Below are 23,114 nucleotides of genomic sequence, written 5' to 3'. Positions count from 1 at the left end.
TGCCATTACCACAAATATTTGAAGATCCTTAGTCTTTTCACAATGATGCTTTGCTTAAAAAACAATAAAAATCCAACAAATGTATAAAAATAGTTTTCTTGTAAATATGAAATGCCTGTGTTAAAAGCTATAGGTTGGGGGGAAGAGAACTATACTTTTGCTTAGAACAGGATAATAAATTTCTGTAATGGAGAAATAATTTTGCATTGTTTTACTCCATCTCAGTGCAAGATCCTGGCATCTTCCAGATGAGATTTGCGAAACAGGGATTTCAAGGGTTTATCAGCTGTTCTCCTTGACAGAGCTCAAAGCTTTCTGCTTGTGGAAATATTTTTGAGAACCAGACAGAGATAGCTATTGCACATTTTCTGGTGTACAGAATGTTTCTGAACTACAGGTGTTTGTAGGCTTTCTAGCCTTCACAGAACTTTCCCACAGGCCATTAAGAAGATTTTACTTAACATGCTAATAAAAAGAGAGTCAAATAGAATGACCAGTATACAATGCCAGCAATTTAATTTGCAGAAGACAAAGCAATATAGAGCATCAGCAACAGCACTGTAAGTCTTATTTTAGCAGCAGTGTTCACTCTTGGCTGCAGAATCACAGCTGGCACCTGTAAGTTCTAAAGCAATATGCATGAATGATCAGAGTGGTATGCCTAGGCAACAGTTCACAATATTAAAGGGCACAAGAATAAACATACCTCAAGACTATTTACTGGAAGCTAAGGAAAACTAAGAGAAGAGGAAGATGACTTAAAGCTGGGAGAAGACGAAAAACATGAAAAGCTAGCACCAAAGGGGAAGATCCATATTCCAGTCAGGAAATAATTTGTAGCATATAGCACACTTACTTGGAAATCTACAGCAGCAGTTTGAGCTTGAATTCAAAGCACAGTTCTGTACTTTACAACAGCCCTTCTTCCCACACATTTAAAAAAAAATCCTATACTAAATTCACAAAGACAGCAGAGTAGAACCTTGACATACTTTCTGCCATTACAGCTCTATCCAAGAACCAAAGCATAACACATCACTCCCAGGAGGAGCTAGACTACACATCAGAACATGTACTCTTCCATTAGGAAAGCCTGAAAAGTCAGATACCTCATCTTTTTATTGAAGTATTTGCTATGAAGTCTCATTTGAAAATGAGTGATCAATGCAACCATAAAAATTCCAGAGAGGAAACAATTAAAGCAACTTCCATATGGCTTAGGAGCTAATTATGACCCAAGACACTCTCCACCTTTACAAAGCACCTCTCTAGTATACCACACCGAGTTTTTCCTACAGTCACCACATATCTGAGCGTTCTAGATAAGTATGTTCTTCATCAGCAGATGCACAGCAATCAAGCAGCAGGAGTCAGTAAGAGTTCCAGAGGAGCATAACAGAGGTGCTGGTATAGTAGAAACTGATTTGTAGGTATAGCTGTTGAGGTAGCAATCTCTATTCATAACAGGTGACAGTCCTGCATTCCCATTCTTTCCCTGCTCACCATAGCTATCATGTCGCTCAGGGTCTTGTCCCTATGTTCCCATGGCAAAATTCATCCTCCCCTTCCAGCACACTTCCTGGACATTTACCAATACTCATCAGTATGACCTCTACTGTACTCAACAGAAACAAGGGAGGAGGAAACTACACGACAGAAGTCAAAGCTATGGGGATAAAAGCAGAGTAAAGATGACTTGTACCTTCCATAACTTGTCTCAGTATGTCAGAAGACAAGCAGAAAGCCTCCTTCTTGTCACATCAATTCTCAAACCAATATTCACAACACAGACATACAACCTGCATCTTCCCTTGTAATTCCTCTGCACTGCAAGTTATGCCCCTGAGCTGCCACATGCCTTGGGAGTTGCAGCCAAGTGTGATGTAAGGGACTGTATCTGTAACATAATTGTTGGGGAAGGAGAGAGAAAAAGGAAGAGGAAACAAATAAGACTACATAGCACAGAACTGAAGATGCAGGAGGCGAAACCAACTGGAAGCCTTTGATTACACAGTGCCATTCCTCTCTCGCTCTACTGGGAAAGGAAGGGAGACTGAGATGTTGAAGTCCAACTCCAAGATAAAGAAGCAAATACATGACGCAGCCTCTCCCTGGAAGGAGCTTGACATTCACAAGGGTGTCAGCTAGAACCAACACCACAGGACGATGAGGGTACCTCTGCACACAGAGCCTGTTCCAAAACATCACTGGCCTTCCAGGTCCATCTTTACTCCCATCCCCTCAAACTCCCTGCTATAAATAAATCCAGTCTAACCACCCTGTCCTTCTCAAACACGTATATGTTTGAATTCTTCTTCCATATCACCCCTCCCATTGCCATACAACTGTGTAGCCCTCTAACACAGTATTGTTACCACTAGTAGCAGTCTATAAGCTGTGTACTGCATTTGCAAGACCTTAGGACTAAAGCCTGTCAGGCTTACTTTGGCTGAACTTTTCTTGACCTGCCTGCAACTGTTACTTGATTTAGCTATGACAGCAATTTTTCTAACTGACCAGGTGCCTATGCCTGATTCTACTTTTGTTTACCAAGGCATGCTGCAACCATAGTTTCATATAGAAAGCAGTAACGACCAATTACTCTGTGTAGAATGAGATATTCACAACTCTACAACAATGATGTAGTGTAGAGAAACACATGCCTGGTATGGTAGCAGAGGCCTTGAGAAGTGGAGACACAGGATGCAGCGGAGAGGAGTGCAGGCGTGGGATAAACAGAGATGGCTTGTATGGGCCTCGGCACTGGACACCCCACAACTAACCAGCAGTCAGCTAAGAGAAATGCAGGCCTGGACAAAACTGGTTTTAGGGGTAGCAAACAAGAAAGAAATAGTATCTAATATATAGTGCCTTTTACATATTTGGATGTAACACATAGCTGCAAAGCAATGAAGAGCAAAGGCATAGAAGCATGTTAGCAAGTATATAAAAATGATCTATCTCAAGTGGATCCTAGAGTGAGGAAGATGAAACCATCAACACGAATGACCATACTGTTCCTTGTGAAGGACACCTGATGCTGACAACTCGGCGTTACAGCTCAGGATGAAACCACTGACCTTAGGACTCAGAGCAGCAATGAGTCGGTAAGCATAACTACTGTAACTGCATTATTGCTCCTTCTTTTTTGGTAACGATTGGATCTGAATTAATAATCATTAGGCTCTCAGGATTTCAATTAGTCTAACAATAAATTCTTGGCCTCTCAAGGTATGATAAAATGAAATTTTGCACATAGCGCCCAAGAGGGGCCCATGCTCGCTCATTTGCAGATGCACAGATATACACGTGGAGATACACAAAGAGAACAAGGTATCCAGAAGGCACCAAGACTCTCCAAGTCACTCTTCCAGCGACTGCCCACTAGCCACCGTCATGGAAGGGCCCCGAGCAGCACTGCTTCAGCACCTGAAGGCTTCTGCGTGATCCTGGCATCTACCACACCAGGTAAGAAGATGAGTATTAGGCCTTTTTTCCTCCAGAGCACAAAGATCCAACCCTTCCCTCTTCTTTCTCAACTCACACTTGACCCATCTCCTCACCAGAGCTGCTCCCAAGATACACCTGTGAAATACAGCCCATGAAACAAGCTGGTAATGACACTACAAAGCAGCATACACAGTACAGCAAAAGGCGTGAGGAAAAATACTCAATGAGCAAAATACTTCACTGGCAAAATACTCATTGCCCAGGAAGGACCAGAGAAACTAAAACAGTTTACACCCTAACCTGGTAAAGGGTAACAACCTTAACTCAGTAACATCAACATCTCAATGCAATACACATCTAGGTAGTAAGAAACACTCAGACAGGAAATAATGTTTTGTGAAACAGCCATCATAAGGAGTACTTTCATAAGAGAAACACTTAATGACTCAATAAGGATGTACAAAATGAGCAGTCTAGGTAAGCAAAAAAAGCTGTAGTTTCTAGTTCGCACACATCTTAAGATGTTAGTTTTCATTTAACTCCTTGTCAGTATTAGCAACTAAAAACACTCTCCAAATTGACTGTATCTTCATATTTATTATTTCGCAGTGACAAGTAACAATATGTTCTCTCCTGCTAGCATAACATTATTCAGTCACTGTTCCATATGGTTAACATAGCTGCCATTCTAAGAATCTCTTACACACAAAAAAAGTTCACAGATGGGGCAGTATCCAAGACAATATGTACATAACCGTAGAAGTGATCCTTTTATCCTCCAATCACTAAAGTGTCTAACATGTACCTTCATTAAACATGCACAAATCACTTAAGTTATATCACGATCTATAGAGCTGTCTCCAAATAATTATTAAAAAAAAACCCCAAACAAAACTTCAGGCACTGCAATTAAACCAAGCAGCTATTTTTAGCTGACAACCGCGACCTGCGCTCACAAACAGCAGCTGCCTGCCACTGCCCGCTCCGGGCCAGGCTCCGCGAGAACGCGGGCCATGCTCAGGGAAGCGCCTTTCAGAGGGAGCGAGCGCAAAGACGGCGGCAGCAACGCAGCCGCCCCGGCGCCGACAGCCGAGTTTCTCCCGCCGACACCAGCCTCCCCCCGCTCCACGACATCCAGCCGCCCCCCCGGCCGCCGGCTCCTCGGGCGGCCTCCGACGCCGGCCGCGCCCGCCGGCACAGCCGGTACCGCTCCCCCCGTGGCGAGGGCCACGACCGGGCCCCTCCCGCCCTGCCGCCACCAGGCCATCGGCCGCCGGGCCGCGCCCGGCCTGCCCGCCGCCTCCGACGAGGCCGCGAGCCGCGGCAGGGCCTGACTCAGCGCCGCGGCACCGGCGCCAGCCGCCGCTGTCAGCGGCCCGGGGAGGGGGGCGAGAAGAAGGGGCGGCTGCCACCCTACCTGTCCTCGCTCTTGTTCTTCTGCTTCTTGCCCATGGCGACGGCCCCGGCGCCCGTCCCCCGCCTCAGCGCTGCCCGGCCGCCCGCGCGCAGCCCCGTGCATATGGTAAAGCCGCCCCCACCGGCCCGCCCCGCCGCGCGCCGCGCACGCGCCCGCCCCGCCCCCGGCCGTCCCGGCCTGCCCCGCGCCGGCACGCGACGAGCGGCCGCCCCGGCGCCTCCGCGCGCTGGCGCCCCCTGCCGGCCGGAGGGGGAGCAGGCGGCGCGCCCAGGCCCAGGCCCAGGCCCAGGCCCAGGCCCAGGCCCAGGCCCAGGCCCAGGCCGGGGAGGGGAGAGCCAGCAGCGGCGGCCCCTTCGCCGGGGACACGGCCGCTCTCGGGGGATTGCAGCGACCGGCTTCTTGAAATCGGCTTTGTTCCCATCGGTTTGGTCCACAGACAGCCCTAGCAAATTTCTAAGTGATGCCCCAAAGCTGTAGTTTCCCTCTAGTCCTCCTGCCTCCCCAGACGGCTGCACAGAGGCCCAGAACTCCCGGCAAGGATTGTAGCCCATTTGGCTACAAAAACCGACTGCATCACCAAAATAAGCACATTCGGAAAGCTTTAATCTGCAGGTAAACAGGACAGCTGGGACGAAGCAGGGGAAGGGAGAGGTTAAGGGGAAAGCTTTTAGGGTGCGCCGCGCCAGCACGGCGACAGGGCGGTAATTCAGGTGTAAGGCACGCAGGCAAGTGCTGCCCAGCGCGCCTCGCTGTTCTTCCTCCATGCACGCAAGCTGCGCTCCCCCAGCCCTTTGTGGGGCTCAGCTGGTCCTTTATCCCCAGCGCTGTCCCATGCTGGAGCTGAAGTGTAAACAACTAAAGTCCATTGCCTGACCCTGTGGTGAGTGGCCTCCCGCCAAAACGGGGGGGTCAGAGGCGGCCGGGTTGGATTTACAGCCCAGTGCAGGGGCAATGATCAAACTCAGTGCTGGGGACAGAAGAGGTTGCCCTGCAGGGAGCTTGGTTGCCAGGCAGCAACATCAAAAGTATTTCCTTCCCTCCTCGCCAGATTTTCTCAGCGTACCAAGTTTTTCCTTCCTCTCCCCTCCAAGAAGCCTTGTAGCAGGAGAGCTGAAACGGTGCTGCGCTCTCTCACAGGAGCTTGGATACTGCTGCTGGGAGCCGGAGAAGACAGCCTACATTCACAGAAACATGGCACGGAAGATGGCAAACACTGTGTGTCATGGCAGAGGGGCCTCTCAGGTGCAACCCCACCTCCTCCTGGCCACGTTTCTCAAGAGCAAAGCAAGATGAAGCAGGAAAAACAGTGGTGACAGTCAACAAGCTATTTCATATGCTTCGAGAGCTGCACCTTTTCTGTTGCTGTCGTCGCTCTGTTACAGTAATTGCTTTTGTGGACAGAGCAAGCCTCACGGTTCTCTTCATCTTTCTGCCTCAGGATCAGTACCTCCATCTTGCTTCACTCCCTAAACCCCTCACGCTCTCCTCTCTCTGCCTTTATACACCCACAACGCCCTATCAGTCTCTCGCACCCAGGCTCCCAGCGGCCTGCAGAAAAGGCCAAGAGTTTATCTTCCCGCCCCACTTTCCTAATCAGCATACTTCAGCACCGGGGAATCAGATTTCCAGGAAACAAGAAAGCAGAACACTTGGGTTTTTTTGAAAACACACTTTAATATTCCATTATTTAAATCTGTGCGTCTTCTAGCGCAAAGAGCCGCCAAGCCCCGGCTACTCCAACACAGCCGACTCCGCAAGGGGACTGCCGGAGCGCTCCGGCCGAGCCAGGCCGCAGCCCCGGCGCCCGCCCCCTGCCAGCCCCGCCTGCTCTCGCCGAGGCGCCGCGCGGGCCGCCCTTACCTCACGGCATCGCTCGAGGGGCCCAGCCCCGCGGCTCCCGGCCGTTACGCCCCCGCCGCGCCCCTGCGGGGGCTCGGCCTCACACGCCCAACCCCGAGGAGTCCCCCAGAAAGGCGGCAGCGGCGGCGGCGACGACGACGACGACGACAAGCCCGCCCAACTCCCGCCGGCATCCGCTGCGCACCCGCCCCGCCGTGGAGAGGGAAGGGGCGGGGCGGGACACGCCCCCTCGCGGGCGAGCCCCGCCCAGAGCAGCGCGGCGGCGGGAGGCCGGCAGCCTAGAGCGGCGCCGCTTCCGCGCCCCGGGGGAACCGCGCGGCGCCCCGCAGACCCCCGTTCGGCGGGTCAAAGGGCGGTAAAGGTCGAGACAGCCGCCGCGCGTGCCGGCGGGAGCGCGGTTGCTAAGGGAACGGGACTCTGACGGGCAGCGCGTCCCGGTAGAGGGAGTGTCCCCCGGGGCGGAGCTGCGGGGCGGAAGGGGAGGGGCCGCGCCTGGCCCCCGCCCCTCCCGCGGGGCAGACACGCGCCCGCCCTCCCGGCTGCCGACCGCAGGTGCAACACCCACACTGGTGCGGCGCGTGCGCGCTGGGTGCCGGCCGCCCCACGGACGCGCCGGCCGCCCCGGCCAATGAGCGCGTCGGAGAGCTCCGCGTGTGTGCGTGCGCGCGACGGCCGGCCCCGCCCCGCCGTGGCTCTCGCGAGACGTCGGTGGGGCGCGGCTGGCCGGCGGGAGAGGCGGAAGGGGCACGGCACGGCCCGGCCTGGCCCGGCGGAGAAGGAGGGGTGAGTGGTGGTTGGCTGTTAGGGGTCCGGCTGCTTGCCGTGGGTGGTGGGGGGTCACTGTGGTCTGGGGAGGGTGAGGCTTCCAGGGAAAGAGAGCTCGTCAGGAGCTGGGTGGGCGGCCGTTGTTTGTAGCGGCCCCACGGGAGCGCGCGGCGCCTGCGCGATGTCCCGCCGTGTGTCGGCCCCGCCGGTGGTCGGTGTCGGCCGGGCCCCTAGCGCTCTTCCCTAGCGGAAAGGGCAGGGCCGCGGCCCCGTCGGTGGCGCCGAGTCCCCCAGGAGTGGGCCGTGGGTGCAGGCCCCCAGCTGCGTGGGGAACGGAGCGCTTGTTGGCACCTAGGCTTCCGCGGCCTGGGGAGCTGGGAGCTCTCTGCGGACCTCGGGCTGTAATGGAGACTGGCTGGAGTTGGTTTTCCGTTTTTCTTGCTGTTTGCTTGAAGGGCAAGTCTCCCTTTGCCCCAGCTCAGCAGGGTTCCCTCCCTCTCCTGAAGACCTAGTGGCCTCTGACCTGCACTAGCAAGGTTCTTACTTCCTCTAGAAATAGAAGAAAGGGGGATAGAAAGCACTAACGGAGAGATTTTGTAGTTGGCTGCTTCGAGGAGAGGGACTCAAGAGAAGGTGCTGCAGGTCGGAGCAAGCGTGGCTGTGACACATGTGGAGTGTGTCAGCAGCAATGCTGATGTTGCGTTACACTTGGAGTGCTGCTGTGATGTTGGTACTTTGCCCGTCACTACTTAATGCTTTCTTGCCTCAAAGTGTTTACAAAGCCAATGGCACCTGTAGTTTGGCTATTCTGAAATACAGCCAAGAGTACTCTGGAACCCAAATTCAGCACATCAAATCCCTGGCCTGTAGGTTAAGAGTCTGATTAGGATGACTGTGCACTGTTCCTGTTTCAAAACTGTCACTTATTACAGTGATAGTTTTTGGTAGTGTAAGTTTACTGAGTAGAACAATCAATTATGTTGCCCCAGCTCTTCATGCACCCAAGGCTTGGTATTTTGTGCCTTTTGAAGTGTTTGGTCAGGGAGAACTTTACAGAAAATTATTTTAGCTGCGGTTCTTCACACAACAATTAGGTAGCGGTGAATTGCTGGCTGCCATAGGGTTGTGTTTGCAGTAGCACTTTTCTTGTACTAGTTGAAGAAGTGTATTGGCCTAAAGCATTTGCTGTTGAGCACCTTGTCTTTCTTTTAGCTGAGGAGAGGGGTGTTAATTCAGATTTAAACATGTTAATAATCAGGTTCTTAAAGTAATTGCAGTTAAACTACTGGTGGAAGCTTATATACTGAGCATTGCTTAGACTTATTCTGAGACATTTTACATGTCCTCCCAGCAGCTTGGAAGCTTCTGATTGCATTTTCTAGTTCCAGCATATTTAGTAAAGGTACATGGATCTGGCTCAGGATGAGTGTTCCTTTGGAACTGGTCAATTTTGCTTCTTTATATTAACAAGTAATTTCAGGTTCCTGTGCACTTTCAACAGCTGCCTTTGGGATTGAGAGAATGGGCCTTGACTGGTATCTTTGTTGCCATCTGTGTTCGCTGTGAAACTGTTCTCCAAAGGGGGTTGCAATATAGAGAAGAACTATATACTGTTATCTTCAAATAGCATAGCATTTTGTTTCTCTACAGTGTGAACTACAAGTAAGAGAGGTCAGGCTTTTAATTAAGTGTTTGTATATATGTTAATTCCACTATCACTGTTTCCACAGCTCTGAAGAGATCCCTTTCTAGTTCAAGATGGCTGCTGATACCTCTGTTGAAATACTTCAAAAAGTTCTGGAGAATGAAATACTTCAGACTACTAAGGTTGTGGAAGAACATCTGGATGCTGAACTGCAGAAGCTGGATCAAATGGATGAAGATGAATTGGAATGCCTTAAACAAAGGAGGCTTGAGGCACTAAAAAAGGCCCAGCAGCAGAAACAAGTAATTCCTGTAGTAATATTGACTCTTGATGTGTACGGTGTAACAGCCTTTTTGGAAATCCTAGGGAAACTGTAAATGTGAACTAAGTTTTTTGGGGTTTTGTGGGTTTTTTTTCTTTTTCCTCACCTTTCTGTACTTACTAATTTTAAGTTATCCAGGAAATCGAGTGTCTGTTCATGTGTGCATGCTTTGTATATTTCAACAAGGGGAGAGAAGAACCTCTGTGATTGTTTACAATAAGGGTAGGATAAAGAGTCTCATACAAAGATTTGAGTGTGTTCGTATTCACTGAACATTGCTGTCTGGAAACATAACCCTTGTAGGCAACCTAATCATAAGCCTTTAGGCTCCTGAATTCTGGAGGTTGTTACTTACAGCACGTAAGTGATGCGTGCTCTTAAGGTATTTTGTAGAAGAATGATACAGGGTCTTTCCTTGTTCCTAGGGTGGAATCATTTGTCCCACTCGTTCTAACTCAATGAAATGTTGTTTTGGTATGACTGCACATTTATTCTTGCAGGAAAGAAACTCTGCTTTGATCCCCGATACCTCATGCTAAATTGTGGTCTTTATGCTACCCAAAAAGTCTCTTTGAACATAGTTATCGCCAAAATGTTGGTGTGAGACCTGAATTGTAAGTAGGGAAGCCACAGGTCTACTAGCTTACTCCATCTAAACAAACCTAAACAAAGAAATAGACTGGGTTGGGGGGAAGGTGACTGGTTTGAAAGGAGATTCTCTCACTGTGGTTTGAAGTTAATACCGTGCTTTGAAACGGGAGCGCAGTAAAATGTCATGGCACAGTTGGGATGCTGGAGGACAGGCAGTGTTAGCGGCTTTGATTTTCTAAACAAAGAAGTAGAAAAAGTGGCATGCTATTTGCTTGTCTTCGACAGTTCAGTTTATATTTGATTCTAGTGTTTTCCTTCTCATAACACTTGGGTGTTCTTGGATGTGAACATGTGGTGGTTCTCATGCAAAAAATTGTTCATGTCAGTTGATCTTAAGTCACCATTCATTTGTATTTTCAAATGCAAATTTGAAATACTACTCAGTAAAAGGAGTATGCTCTCACACTATTCTGGAATAGGATTGTGCAGAGGGGCATTAAAGCATACCCACTGCTGAATGATAGGTCATCATGGATGGATTTGCATTATGATGACTTCTTCATGTGCTCATAGTTCTATGCATTCTTAATGTGCACGATGTTCAGGAAATTCTTTGTTCTGTCCTAATCTAGTTTACAGCATATTTTTGGTTTGTTTGGAAACTTTGGCTTTTTTTCACTCTGCTAAGACAAAACTGCAAGTCCAAGAACAGTGATTTATCTAAATTTCCCCCCCCCCACTGGAAACTAAAGTTTTTTGACAAGTTCTGTCATACTGCACTACTTTGAATTGTTTAGCTTAGTCTGTACTTGTTTGTTTTAATACACTACAGTTAACTTTCAGTATTGTAGAAGCTGGGGTTTTTTTCTGAAGTGCATTTGTTGAAAATCTAGATTAGCTTTTTCTAAAACGTATTTGCACGTAATCAGGCAGTTTTTGAAGTCTGTAAATTTTAGCTTGTGAAATTCTGTTTCTCCATACATTTTATGACTAACATGCATGTGTTTTCTGAATGGTTTTCTGGAAGCCTGGCTCATATTAAGATACCTTCAGTGTATATTTGATAGGTAAACATCATCTGTGGCCAGTGAGTTAGTAGGCTTTTTTATCCCTGATATTTTCAGAGGGGTAAAATCAGAAGAAATCTATTTTAACACTTGTAATGACTTGAATCAGTTGTAGACAAGTTCTTTGAGTGTACAAAAACATTTTAGAGAGAGTGGTCCAAGCTGTCAGTTAGCAGTTTTCAAATGCTGAGAATTTTCTGTCGTTGGTGTTCTCTTTGAACTATTCTAGCCTTACTGAGACGCTGCACTGCAGACATTTATGCAGCTCTGTACAAGATTTGTATTTCCAAATAAGCAACCTTACTGCTCAACCACCTATCTGTTGAGAAAGAAGCAGCCCAAAAGTATTGTTTAGTGTAGTGGCATTTGCGTATTTTCCAAACAGAACTAAAAGGGGAGAAGTAATTTGTTTCTCCTCCTATTACTGTATGAAATGGGTTTCCACTGCAGGCCCCCTCTTTTAAGTTTTCTTAAAAGCTGTAGAGCTTGCATGACAGGTGCAGGACTAACAAACTCCATGCTAATTATTTCGTTTTATGTTTTCCAAAAGGAATGGCTTTCAAAAGGACATGGAGAATACAGAGAAATCCCAAGTGAGAGAGACTTTTTCCAAGAAGTCAAAGAAAGTAAAAACGTTGTTTGCCATTTCTATAGAGATACAACTTTCAGGTATAGTAAATAAGCTATGCTCAAAAACCTTTTATTTATAGATATCTACAAAAACTGACATGTTCCTTTGTTCTTTCAAATCCCACAAAAAAGTATGCATTTTTAGAACTATCCAAATTCCTTCATTTTCCAAATTTCAGTCCCTTCTCAAGGCATTTGATTTTTATTTTTTTTCATTCCAGTTAATCTGAACCTGATTTGACAACAATTAATACTCTGTTACACAGTTGATTAGAATATAAATGTATAACTTCTTTGGCAATATTTCAGTGCTGTGTTTCATTATTGATTTAGTTTGAGGGAGCCAGGTCTGTAAACATAGTGACCATACAAGAACAGCATTTAAAAAGCATCACTTTGGTTATTCCAGACAGAGATATTCTGGATAGTTCTGGCAAATGAAAATAAAACAAAAAACTTGTCTAGGCATCTTCAGAATTTAACCTTTAACTTTGAAAGGACCTGTGGATACCAATTGCAGCTGCTTTCCCTTTGTGATTATGTCACTTTTTTAGGGTGTGAGAGACCTAGATCTGAGAGTATGTCCTGACTCAGAATAGGAACCTAAATTAAGATCTCCCACTTGGAAGAATTTCCAAAGTCCTGGGTTGTAGGCTGTTCCTCAGTGGGTCCGTCTCAATGTCTTCTGTTAAAATGCAGTTGCAAAGTAGAGTAGTTTGTTGGAGGAGGAGACAGTTAATCCTATTGTTGGCTGGTTGGTTGGTTTTTCGCCCCCCAAGGTGTTATATTCTCTCTACCTTATAGAATATAAACTGAAACAGCTTCAATGTGAAAAATTGGAAGAGCTGGATTATGCAGTGAGGTTATCTGTGTCCTACGTTTTCTAAGTTAAATGTTTAAGTTTCAGAAATATCTGAAGCAGTTGTATTTGGCTAGATTTTATTCAAAGAAGTTGAAAAACTGTCTCTGCAAATAAAGTAGCTTAGGACAGGTTTGAGTCGTTTGATTCTTGTTTCTTGAACCAACAAAGTGTGTAGACTCAGACAGGAGAAAGACCTTTAGAGGGAGTTCTTTGTAAAATGTGTTGTGCTGACAACCAGCTTGAAAATGTGTCAGGTTTACCAGCCAATTATCAAGTTGCTTTCATCCTTGCCCACTTGATCTTTTTGATCTGCTTGGCTCTCCTCTTGAGTTAAAGGACAGTCACATCACAGAGTTCATGCGGCAAAGCCAAACCACTTAAAGAAGACAATCCAGAAAGTTGAGATTGCAGATGACAAGTCCACAAATGTATGTCATCTGACAAGTATTTTGAGCAGTTCACGTTACTGTCCCTTAGCTGAGAAACAACAATTGTATGCTCACTCCTGTTCCATTGCAGGAGAAAAGACAAATATTTTTGCCTATAGCAGTCTGTGCAAATCACTTTTTTTTTTTTTTTCCTGTACAATGAGTTTTACTGCATCTCAGTTGTGGAGGTAGTGACGGAAAAAAACCAAAACACTAACATGGTGAGAGTACTTTTCTGAAGATGTGAAGTTCATTATAGAGAAATTTTTCCATCTGACAGGCAGTGAAGCTAGAGCAGGAAGAATAGAAGTCAGAGGGAAACTTCATCAATAAATGCAGGTCTTAAGAAATGAAAGAGGCTTTCAGGTGTGTGGGGGAGTAATTAGGAAGAAATTAGAGAAATGGATGGTGTAATTGTGCAAAAAGGTGCTCCAGGCTGTTATTCTATTAGCCATTAAATCCAGCTACCTTTGAAACACAGTTTTTCTTGAAACTAAATTCCTAATTACAAAGGTCATATCTGAGGAATTAACATGATAAAACTAGCTCTTTACTGTTCCTTTTAAACTTTCTGTAAAGTACATATTCTTCAGCATATTGAGTCTAACACTTTATATATTTCGTTTTGGTTTTGTTTTAACAGGTGTCAAATAATGGACAGACATTTGACTGTATTGGCAAAAAAGCATGTTGAGACAAAATTCTTGAAATTAAATGCTGAAAAATCTCCTTTCTTGTGTGAGAGACTGCGCATCAAAGTAATTCCCACTCTAGCACTAGTAAAAGATGGAAAAACACAAGACTATGTTGTGGGCTTTACTGATCTCGGTAACACTGACGACTTCACTACAGAGACCTTAGAATGGAGATTAGGCTGTGCAGACATAATTAATTACAGGTAATTAATTGGTTTGTGATTGTTTTGTTTTCAGATACAGTGCAAGGAGAACATGCAGACAGGAGAATCTGAAAAGTTTGTATCTTTGACAGATACATTGTATGCTTAAAACTTGAGAGTTTAATCCAGTTATTTAATCTATGTACTTTGGGAAGGGAAAGAAGAGAGTATCTCTTTGGCAAAGCATTGAGACATTACAATGAGTGTTACATTGTCCTTTTTGTACAGTAATAAACAGAGGTCTTGCCATGAGGTGTATAGAGTAGCTACACTGCTTTGTTATGGCCTCTGTGTCACGCATCTAATGTAATCCTTTCTAAATCAGCTGTAAATGTTTAGATGTCACAGTTGCAATTGTCACGACCCAGATTGGAAGCCCAGAGAGTTGCAATGGTTCTGTGATTCCCCTCGGGTTAAATTAAGGTGAAACACCACCAAATGACCGGTTAAAATGTTTTACTTGTGATAGAAAACAATTTAAACTTGGAAAAGGATAATAGGCAATGTGGTCTCTTATAAATCTATAAGAAAGAAAAGGAAGGAAAGGAAAGAAAAAGAAAGGAGAGAAAGAGAGTCAAAGAAATCCGGTTCACCACCCCTGGATCCAGCATTATCTCAGGTCCTGGGTCTTGGGTGGTGAGTGCACACTCAGCAAAGTTTCTGTCACCTTTTAAGTTCATTTTATCAGCTGATTAGCATACCAGGTGAGGAGGGGCAGATATTCCACAAACTCATTTCCATGAGGGATGAGGAAAAAGGTGGAGCGTGGGTACTGCACGTACATTGAGGGGGAATGGGGTCCACCACTCCTTGTCCAGTTGAGTCAGTGGTCGTGCTCACCCTGCCCGCCTTTGGTTTTTCCTCTGTTCCCACAGACTTTTGCTGACTTCATGCTTCTTCAGCAATCATTGGCTTCTGGGGCAGAAATGCTCACCTCTTATCAAGCTTTGTTGCCTCTTACACAATGGAGCCAGTGATTAGCGGTCCTTGTGCTTGATGAGAAACATTTGGTTTCACTCAGTCCACGTTTCCCCCCTCTGGGGTTTATCTAAGGAGTTTGTCAATGCAACTGCAAGGAGTGGGGGGTGCGTCCTTCAATACACTCCCACTTCCTTGGGTGACATTCCTTAAACTAATCAGAAAGGCCACGGCTTGTCCTTGAGGTTTTCTGTGTCAATGTTTGAGGCATTCCTCCTTCAGTTCCTTACAGCAATGCAGTAAAGTTTGAGCATTTTTAATCCACTTCAGAGAAAACTCAGGAAGTTGTCCTTAAAGTGCATCTTAGTCCATATTACACAGATTAATATGTTTGGGGGGGTTTTTCCCATGAACAGTACAGAAAGTGAAAATAAGTTGCAGAAGTGCAAATTATTATTTGTGTAGAAGTACAATATTATCATCATAAATCCCACGGTTAAGACTACTGGATAGAAGGCAATAGAAGATAATTGTCACCAGAATAGCCTAACTTTACAGGAGAATCATTTACCAGAAGTTTCTGCTTTGCTTTCCAGTGTGGCTAAAACATCATCTTTATCTTTTTAGGTTAATTTTGCTCTTTGGTTTTGAATGTCTTTGGCTTTTTTTTTTAATTTTAAACTTCATTATCTGAATTCATTTCAATGTTTAATGTCCAAATTTTGGCAAGAAGTATTGTTGTATCTTAAAGGCAAAGAAACTACTGTTTCTTTTAGCTTAGTAGCTGTTGAACTTCAGAGGAAATGACTGAAGTGAAAATTTATAATTCAAAACCAGTGGTAATACGCACTTCCCTGTTCAGCAAATATGCAGAGGAGTCAAAGATAGCTTGGATATATATTCTAGACAGCAACAGCCTTTTATGGGAGAAGTCTTTCTAGTTGTGTTGTACCAAGCTGCATTGAATTTGCTAAATGTTAGTACATTGGCTTTCGGCATAATTTTACTTCCTACTTGACTCTACAAAGTACTGTGTATTCCACTCTTAGCAAATTGTGGAGTGGGGGAGTTGTTGTAATGTCCTGCTCTTTAGAGTTCCTGAAAAGGAGCTAGTCCTTAGCAGAGCCTAGAAACGGTTCTCTTCCTTCAACGTGTGGGATAGCAGATGATGAAAGGATATACTGTATTTAGGGGAGAAACTGTTCAGGTCACATTGTTTGACCAAAATCAGGATTCAAGTGGTCTATTGACCTATTACTGACATGTAATTAACTAGCAATCAGTCAACTGTACATTTAGGATCAATATCAGCAAAATGTTATTTATGAAATGTTAATACCTCTGAATTTCTAAATACGCTTCTATAGCTATATCCAGAAAGTTCTACTTGCTTACTCACTGACCCTTAGATGCAAACACCTCACAGGTCATGTGAGTAACAGCACACACACCCTTTTCTGAGCAAGGGGAGGGGATTCCGCTCCTTGCTCACTCCCACTGTAGGAGAGGTGGATGCTGCAGCTTTATGTGAACACCTGCTGAGCCCAACAACACGTGGACCCACACGCTGCTGGGAAAGCCCCTACAAGGTCGTACATGCACACTGAGGCATGAGTCCCTCCATAATCCACTAGCTGGAGTGCAGTGTCCGATGGGGAAACTGCTCTGCCTGGCCTAGGCAGAGATAGTACAAGGTGACTTCTGGCAGTACAAACCCCAGGTTTGACTCATCTGTTTCTACTCCAAAGTCCCTGTTACAAAATTTTAGCTTCTTTTGTACTTCTGGCTCCTCATTTATTTTGAAAAGTCTCTGTAATTCACTGGTTACTGTTTAATCTGACAGATGGTTTCTTTAGCGTGATCAGTTTGCAGCAAAAGCCATTTCAGACAGTTTTTCTTTAGAACTCTACTCACAGGTGCTGTTCACACTCCTGTCTTAACTACAGATATCCAGGCCATTTTGTCCAGGATGTGCTATGCTAGCAACACCACAATGCTACATAGGGTGCCTTTAGGGAGTATGGGTTGTGTTCTCTTACAGTGTTTTTCTGAAGAAACAGGTAGAGATGCTACTTACTGTCTGCATGAATGCAGTTTTAATCAGCATGTCTTGCTCTTTTCTTCTAGTGGAAATTTGATGGACCCACCTTTTCAAAGTCAAAAGAAATTTGGAACAAGCTTTACGAAGTTGGATAAGAAGACCATCAGAGGAAAGAAATATGATTCAGATTCTGATGATGACTAGAAGAGCAGCTAAATGTATTTGTAAATCATCTTTTGTTTATGCTTGGTACATTTCTACGAATGTTTTTTATAAAGCTTACTGCTTTTCATTACATCTGCACATAATGCTCATTTTTCTATACAGTTTTATACAACTGAGTCATAGCAGAAAAAAGCTTAAATATTTTTTTTTTCCTCTTTTGGAAGTTATTTGTAATTCAAAAATCTGAGTCCTTCTAACTAAATAACATGGCAAATGATGAACTTTGTCTTAAGTATAAGTTTATGAAGTGTTTTGAAGTAACTGTTGCAAACAACTGTACCAAGTCGGACCAAAGGTCCCTCTGGCCCAGTGTCCAGTCTCAGTGGCCAAAAGCAGATGCACAAGGAAGAGTGAAAACAGGGTGAGCAGATAACAATGCTTCCCCAGAATATACTTTAAGCAGTCTGTGGCTTGGGGAACTCTGAGAGCATTTGCTGGTTCAAGTCGTGGAAGAAAAATCTGTTTAAGTCCTCGTAGTATCCTAGCATCCACATCATATGGCAAGGAGTCCACAGTTTAACTGTGTCATGTGAAGAACTACTTCCTCTTGTTTGCCTTGAATCTGACAGTTCTGGAGTTTTTTCTAATTTTCTTTATTAAAGCAGATAATAGACACTTTTAAAAAAGATCTTTCCCTATCAATTCCTCTTCCAGTTGTCTTTTTAAATTTATTATTACTTATATTATCAGTAAAGCACCACAGAATTATTAGTAAAGGAATTGTGCATTTTAAAAAAAATGATTGCTTATCTTATGGTGCCATATCATGACATTGAATAACTTAACTACGTTGCACTATAAGTTGTAAAAACAGTTGTAACTTCTGTGAATTCCGAAACAGATGGTCAAGAGAAATGCCCTTTTACCATCTCTGTACGCTGCATGTTAAAGCTGATAGAGCGGGTGATAGCACATAGCAACAAGCCTATTGAAAACAGCCTTGTTCATGGATTTGTATAATTCTGTGGTTTTGAATGTGTGAATTTTATAGCAGATGCTTTGTACAAGAGAGTAGAATAGAGAAAAGTATTTGGGAGAAACCTTGATCTGTTAAGTTTAGATATAGCACCGCATACTATGTACGATTCTTCAATAATGGGCAGAATTTTCATGGGAGATCTTCTTTGGAACACAATGGAAAGTTTTTGGCTAGGTGAAGAGTTGATGAGTTTTCCTTTTGTTTTAAAAAAAAAAATAGTTTGCTGTGTGCTGAAGGACCCTTTTGAGGTGGTACTTTAAATCCAGTTGGTCCCAAAAGCAATGAAGTGGGTCTAGTCAGTCTTGCTGCCTTGTAGTGGAGCACATGTGTGACTGGGCCAGCCCAGCAATATATCTCTGTAAGTAAGTTTAAAAAAATTATATTTTATTTCTGTTCATGTACATTGAAATAAAAATATTTTAATTCTAATGTTGACTTTTGCATCCTTTCAGATAAGGTGATCTAGGTGCCGTGGGTTATTTTTTTTTTCTTCTAATAAGGTCCATGAGAAAGTTGCATGTGCTTTTTCTAGATTTCTAGCAAATTACATACAGTTCTGTCTTAGCATTACAGCATCACTTTGAGAAGGCAGTCAGCTTAAGATGTACACAGCTGCCTGTTAATCTACTAGAAGCATAAAGTAGACTTGCTTCAAGTTGATCTCCTTTTTAATGACAAACTCTCTAAATGCATCAGAAAGAAGAAATGTTCGTTGTTGTTTTTTTTTTTTTAATCCTGTTGGGTGAAATTTAATTTAGGAAACGAATGTTCCAACAGTATTTTTTTAAGAGTGCCTTGGCAGTATTCATCTCTGAGTCCTAATTATGTTGAATAGGCTGCGGAAATATAAAATCATGTCTAATGTAATTGCGTGCTGTGTGGAAACGTGTGGGCTTGTCAGGATTCCAGCATGGTGCGTTGTTAGAGGTTATTCGGTTCCATGTGTGAACAGCCCCATTACAAACTCAATGCAAGTCTTAGTCAGAGTCTGTGGTTTCATGTCACTTCAAGCTGCTGATTTTTTTTCTAGGTTACTCTTCAGTTGGACCTCTTCCTTCATCTGGCTTGTAATATGGCCACATGCACTCCAGTGCTGATACAAGGAGTTTGCAGGAATGCATAGTTTGAGTAAAAGGGGGAGTTGAGACTGTTTGTACTAATACGTTTAAACTACTTTTGAACTAGCAGCCTTTTAGATCTGTCTGCTTTGAGTCTTTTATGTCTGCTTTCTGCATTTTCTGTCTTGAATGAAGATTAAAACTGTCATTGAATGGTCCTCTTGGTAAGAGCTCCATTCTTGATCTGCACATTACTTTGAGATGAACAATCGAAATCCAAGAATTTTATTTTGGCTGAAACTTAAAAATTCTTTAAACTGGAAATTCTTCTGGTTTGAGTAGTGAGGAACAAATTATTCTTCTACAGTAGCGTATATAGACACATATGAAGTGTCCATAGTAATAAGACTTGAGTCAGCAAGCTAGAAGTGTAAACATTACAGAGAACACTGACTCAAACAGATGTCACCTGTACAGACTTGAAAAGCACAAAGCTTGACTTTGTCAACATCCATCTAGCAGCAATATGGCTGATAGATGAGAAGATGATGATATGCAGTATCTAGAGAGGATGCAGGTTGCATGTAATTAATTGCTTACAGCAGATAGATCGTATATGTAAGGACATGACTAAATAAGGTTCCTGAGCCTAGACTAATCACAAAATGGTGCCTGGTCTGGCATGTGTTAGCCATGAAAAGGTATTATACAAAAGAGATGAGAAATGTTCACATACAGCTTTTGAAGTTATGGGGCTTATGCATGAACTCGGCATCTAACTTTAGTAATGATTAGTGCTTAAGTCTGTGCTTGATGCTTGCATGAAGTAATCATTAAAGAAATGCATGGAGACAATAATAACCAAACAAGATCTGTGTCGTTCAGCTCTTAATGCTAGATTATTTGGACTTGACTGGGTACTCTTGTGCCATCCCATGTCTGCTCAAGAAATCTGCCTAGAATTGCTGAGTTGAGCTTTTGGAAGCATGAAGAAGTCTGGTTCCTGAAAGAGAATGGATGAGAAACAAACTCTGGAGAGGGCAGTGACTGAGCAGCTGCTCTCAGACCCCATTAGTAGGTTGGATTGCCTGTAAGTGTAATGGGTCATTGAGGGAGGCCAACTCGAAAGATTAATTGATGCCTTCCCGTTCTTGGTTCCAAGTAATCCACGTTGTGCTATTTCCCGTCTAGAAATTCTAAAAGGAATACTTTTCTGCAGAAAAATTGGGCTTTGAACAGTATGGTCTTTAAAACAAGCCTTTTGTTTTCCATGTACAAGTAAAGCCAATACCCTCAACCCAGTGCAAGGGATGCTGTCATGTCTCTCACATATGCACACAAACAAGCACAAGTTGACACAGAAATAATACATCTTTTGTACTTGTTGCATATTCAATAGCTGTGTATTCTACTTTTTTAAAGGAAAATTCTGTCAGTAGTGGGTTGATTTGTCTGTCTCTTTAGAACAGCTCTTCACAACTGTTTGAGAGAGAGGGTTACGCTCCAGAATTTTTAAAGAAAGCCTCTCTAGGAATTGGAGGTGGAGGGTACTTGATGTTACAGAAGAAAATTTTAGAACTGTTCTGAGGGGGATGTGGCCCCTGAGCCCCCTCTAAAGGATAAATAAATAGATAAGTTCCACCACATTTGAGCAAATTACTGCTCTGAAGGTCTACTCTGATCTTTTGTTCTTGGATCATGCTTTGGAGCCTTCAATGTTAAACCAGTCTGATATGACTGTAGTGATCCAAGACATTCTGGTCTCCCAGATGCTCCTTATTATCTGTCCCCTGGAGGGCACCATTCTGCATTGTATGCTGCAAAAGGGAACACATGCCCATACCTTCATCAATTTAAGTTAACACATCAAAGTGGCTAAAGTAGTACATATGAGACCAGAGCATCACTCAAAAAAATCTTCAAATTCAGTGGACTAATTTTAAGTGCATGTACACTGAGAGATATTTGATGCTTGTTGATGGAAAGGGAGTAGTTAAGAAAACTTGCTTTTAGAACTCCCGTGAGGTACATCTTCTAAGGCTACATTTCTTTGGATTAGCTATTATGGCCATGGTTTGAGCTGCCTAAAATAAACCACTACTGATCCAGGAGCCATGTAGCTGTGTCAGCTCAGTGTGGAATCTGTGTTAATACTTTACCTTTTTGAACACAAGCTGTTCAGACATCATCTGCCCAGTGGTATGATTTCAACATGTGACTCTTATAAAAAAGGTTTAAAAAATAACTTATCTGCTTCACAAACCATGCAATCTTCAGTAACCATTGCCTTTTCCCAAGATGACATTGTATGAAAATCAGGTGATTGTAATACACAAAACCACATTAATTCATTTCCTGATCTTCTTCCTCCCTGCTAATTATTTCTTTTGTTAGTGTGCTGCCCTAGAAAAAAGCCTGAAATTGCTTCCTGTTTGGTTCTTAAAATGTTGACCGTCCTCAATGCTTTGTATTGCGAATTCCAGGCACACAGAAATGCTCTTAATAGTTATCATAAATCACAGAATGGTTTGGGTTGGAAGGGACCTTAAAGATCACCTAGTTCCAGCCCCCCTGCCATGGGCAGGGACACCTTCCACTAGACCAGGTTGCTCAAAGCCCCGTCCAACCTGGCCTGGAACACTTCCAGGGAGGGGGCAGCCACAGCTTCTCTTGGCAACCTGTTCCAGTGTCTCACCACCCTCACAGTAAAGAACTTCTTCCTTATATTAAATCTACCCTCTTTCAGCTTAAAGCCATTACCACTTATCCTATCACTACATATGCTTGTAAAAATCCCTCTCTGGCTTTCTTGTAGACCCCCTTCAGGTACTGGAAGGCTGCTATAAGGTCTCCCCAGAGCCTTCTCTTCTCCAGGCTGAACAACCCCAATTCGCTCAGCCTTTCTTCATAGAAGAGGTTCTCCAGCCCTCTGATCGTCTCTGTGGCCCTCCTCCAGACCTGCTTGAGCAGGTCCATGTCTTTTTTATGTTGGGGGCCCCAGAGCTGAACACTACTCCAGGTGGGGTCTCACCAGAGCACAGTAGAGGGCAAGAATCACCTCCCTCTTGATGCAGCCCGGGATATGGTTGGCTTTCTAGGCTGCAAATGCACATTACTGGGTCATGCTGAGCTTCTCATTAACCAATATCCCCAAGTCCTTCTCCTCAGGGCTGCTCTCAATCCATTCTCTGCCCAGCCTGTATTTGTGCTTGGGATTGCCTTGATCCATGTGCAGGAGTCTCTCCTGGCTCAAACTTCAAATGACTTGCTTCAGGTGATAGATCTGTCTTTAAGCTGGGATGTGAACTGACATCTCATAAGATCCAGTCCAGTGATCTCTTTGCTAGAACACATTTCCTACAGTAAAATTCAAAGTCTCATTTTAGAGAACAGAAGGCAAATACTTTTTTCCTCCCACACAAAAACACTTCTGGTCTTAGATATTTAACATGATGACTAGAGAGATGCTTTGCACAGAGTGGGATGTCATTTCAGTGCCCACCTGCATTCTTCAGAAAGACAAGATAAAGGAAGAGATAGGGGCCCTCAGCACCTGTTCACTTCTGAACACAATGAAAACCAAGAGCTTCATGTCTTACAAGACCATTGCTATCGTTACTTACAGGTATGCTAGGAATAGAAAAGAAGATCTGTGGAAATGTAATTATTAAACTGGCTGTATCCCTTTAAAAGTTGGGAAAGACAGCTCTAGAGGGTTTGTTTGAGATGATGCTACAGATGCATGTTTAACTGGCCAGTTAAGGTAGGCATCCGACATGCGTCAGCTGTCGTGGGCAGCTTATAAAGCAGTTATAAAGTCTGTGAATACCTGGTGTTACGTATAATTACATCCCAGACAAAAGGAACAACCTGAGAAATGCATCTGCCTGCTGATGTTATGAAACCAAAGTTGAAACTCACAACAGAGACAGTAATTATTATGGGTATTGTTCCAGGT

The 23,114-nt window shown here is 44.1% G+C and overlaps 2 protein-coding genes across 2 annotated transcripts in view; one reads left to right on the top strand and one right to left on the bottom strand.

Annotated features, from left to right (window-relative positions):
* The window catches only part of EIF5B (eukaryotic translation initiation factor 5B), a 38,568-nt gene extending 32,206 nt beyond the window's left edge, over positions 1-6,362 (bottom strand). Inside the window, exon 1 of the mRNA XM_074859038.1 lies at positions 6,219-6,362. Within this exon, the coding sequence (XP_074715139.1) occupies positions 6,219-6,292 (74 nt within the window). The 5' untranslated portion in view covers positions 6,293-6,362. The remainder of the gene's footprint in view (positions 1-6,218) is intronic.
* A 1,030-nt stretch (positions 6,363-7,392) lies between these two features.
* TXNDC9 (thioredoxin domain containing 9) lies at positions 7,393-18,527 on the top strand. The gene is made up of 5 exons (XM_074859036.1): positions 7,393-7,510; positions 9,223-9,439; positions 11,668-11,786; positions 13,681-13,935; positions 16,981-18,527. The coding sequence occupies exons 2-5, from the start codon at positions 9,251-9,253 to the stop codon at positions 17,096-17,098; spliced, it is 681 nt and encodes a 226-aa protein (XP_074715137.1). The 5' UTR covers positions 7,393-7,510; positions 9,223-9,250; the 3' UTR covers positions 17,099-18,527.
* The last annotated feature ends 4,587 nt before the right edge of the window (positions 18,528-23,114 follow it).

The sequence above is a fragment of the Strix uralensis genome, chromosome 2, assembly GCF_047716275.1.
Source record: "Strix uralensis isolate ZFMK-TIS-50842 chromosome 2, bStrUra1, whole genome shotgun sequence".
Classification (NCBI taxonomy): domain Eukaryota; kingdom Metazoa; phylum Chordata; class Aves; order Strigiformes; family Strigidae; genus Strix; species Strix uralensis.
Note: the sequence above shows the minus strand (reverse complement) of the source record. Positions and strands in the feature narration are given on the sequence as shown.

Excerpts from the sequence above, each read along its gene's own strand:
- TXNDC9 (XM_074859036.1), top strand. The coding sequence starts at position 9,251 with ATGGCTGCTGATACCTCTGTTGAAATACTTCAAAAAGTTCTGGAGAAT. Across the intron at positions 9,440-11,667 it reads AGGCCCAGCAGCAGAAACAA|GAATGGCTTTCAAAAGGACA; the intron begins GTAATTCCTGTA and ends GTTTTCCAAAAG. Across the intron at positions 13,936-16,980 it reads GCAGACATAATTAATTACAG|TGGAAATTTGATGGACCCAC; the intron begins GTAATTAATTGG and ends CTTTTCTTCTAG.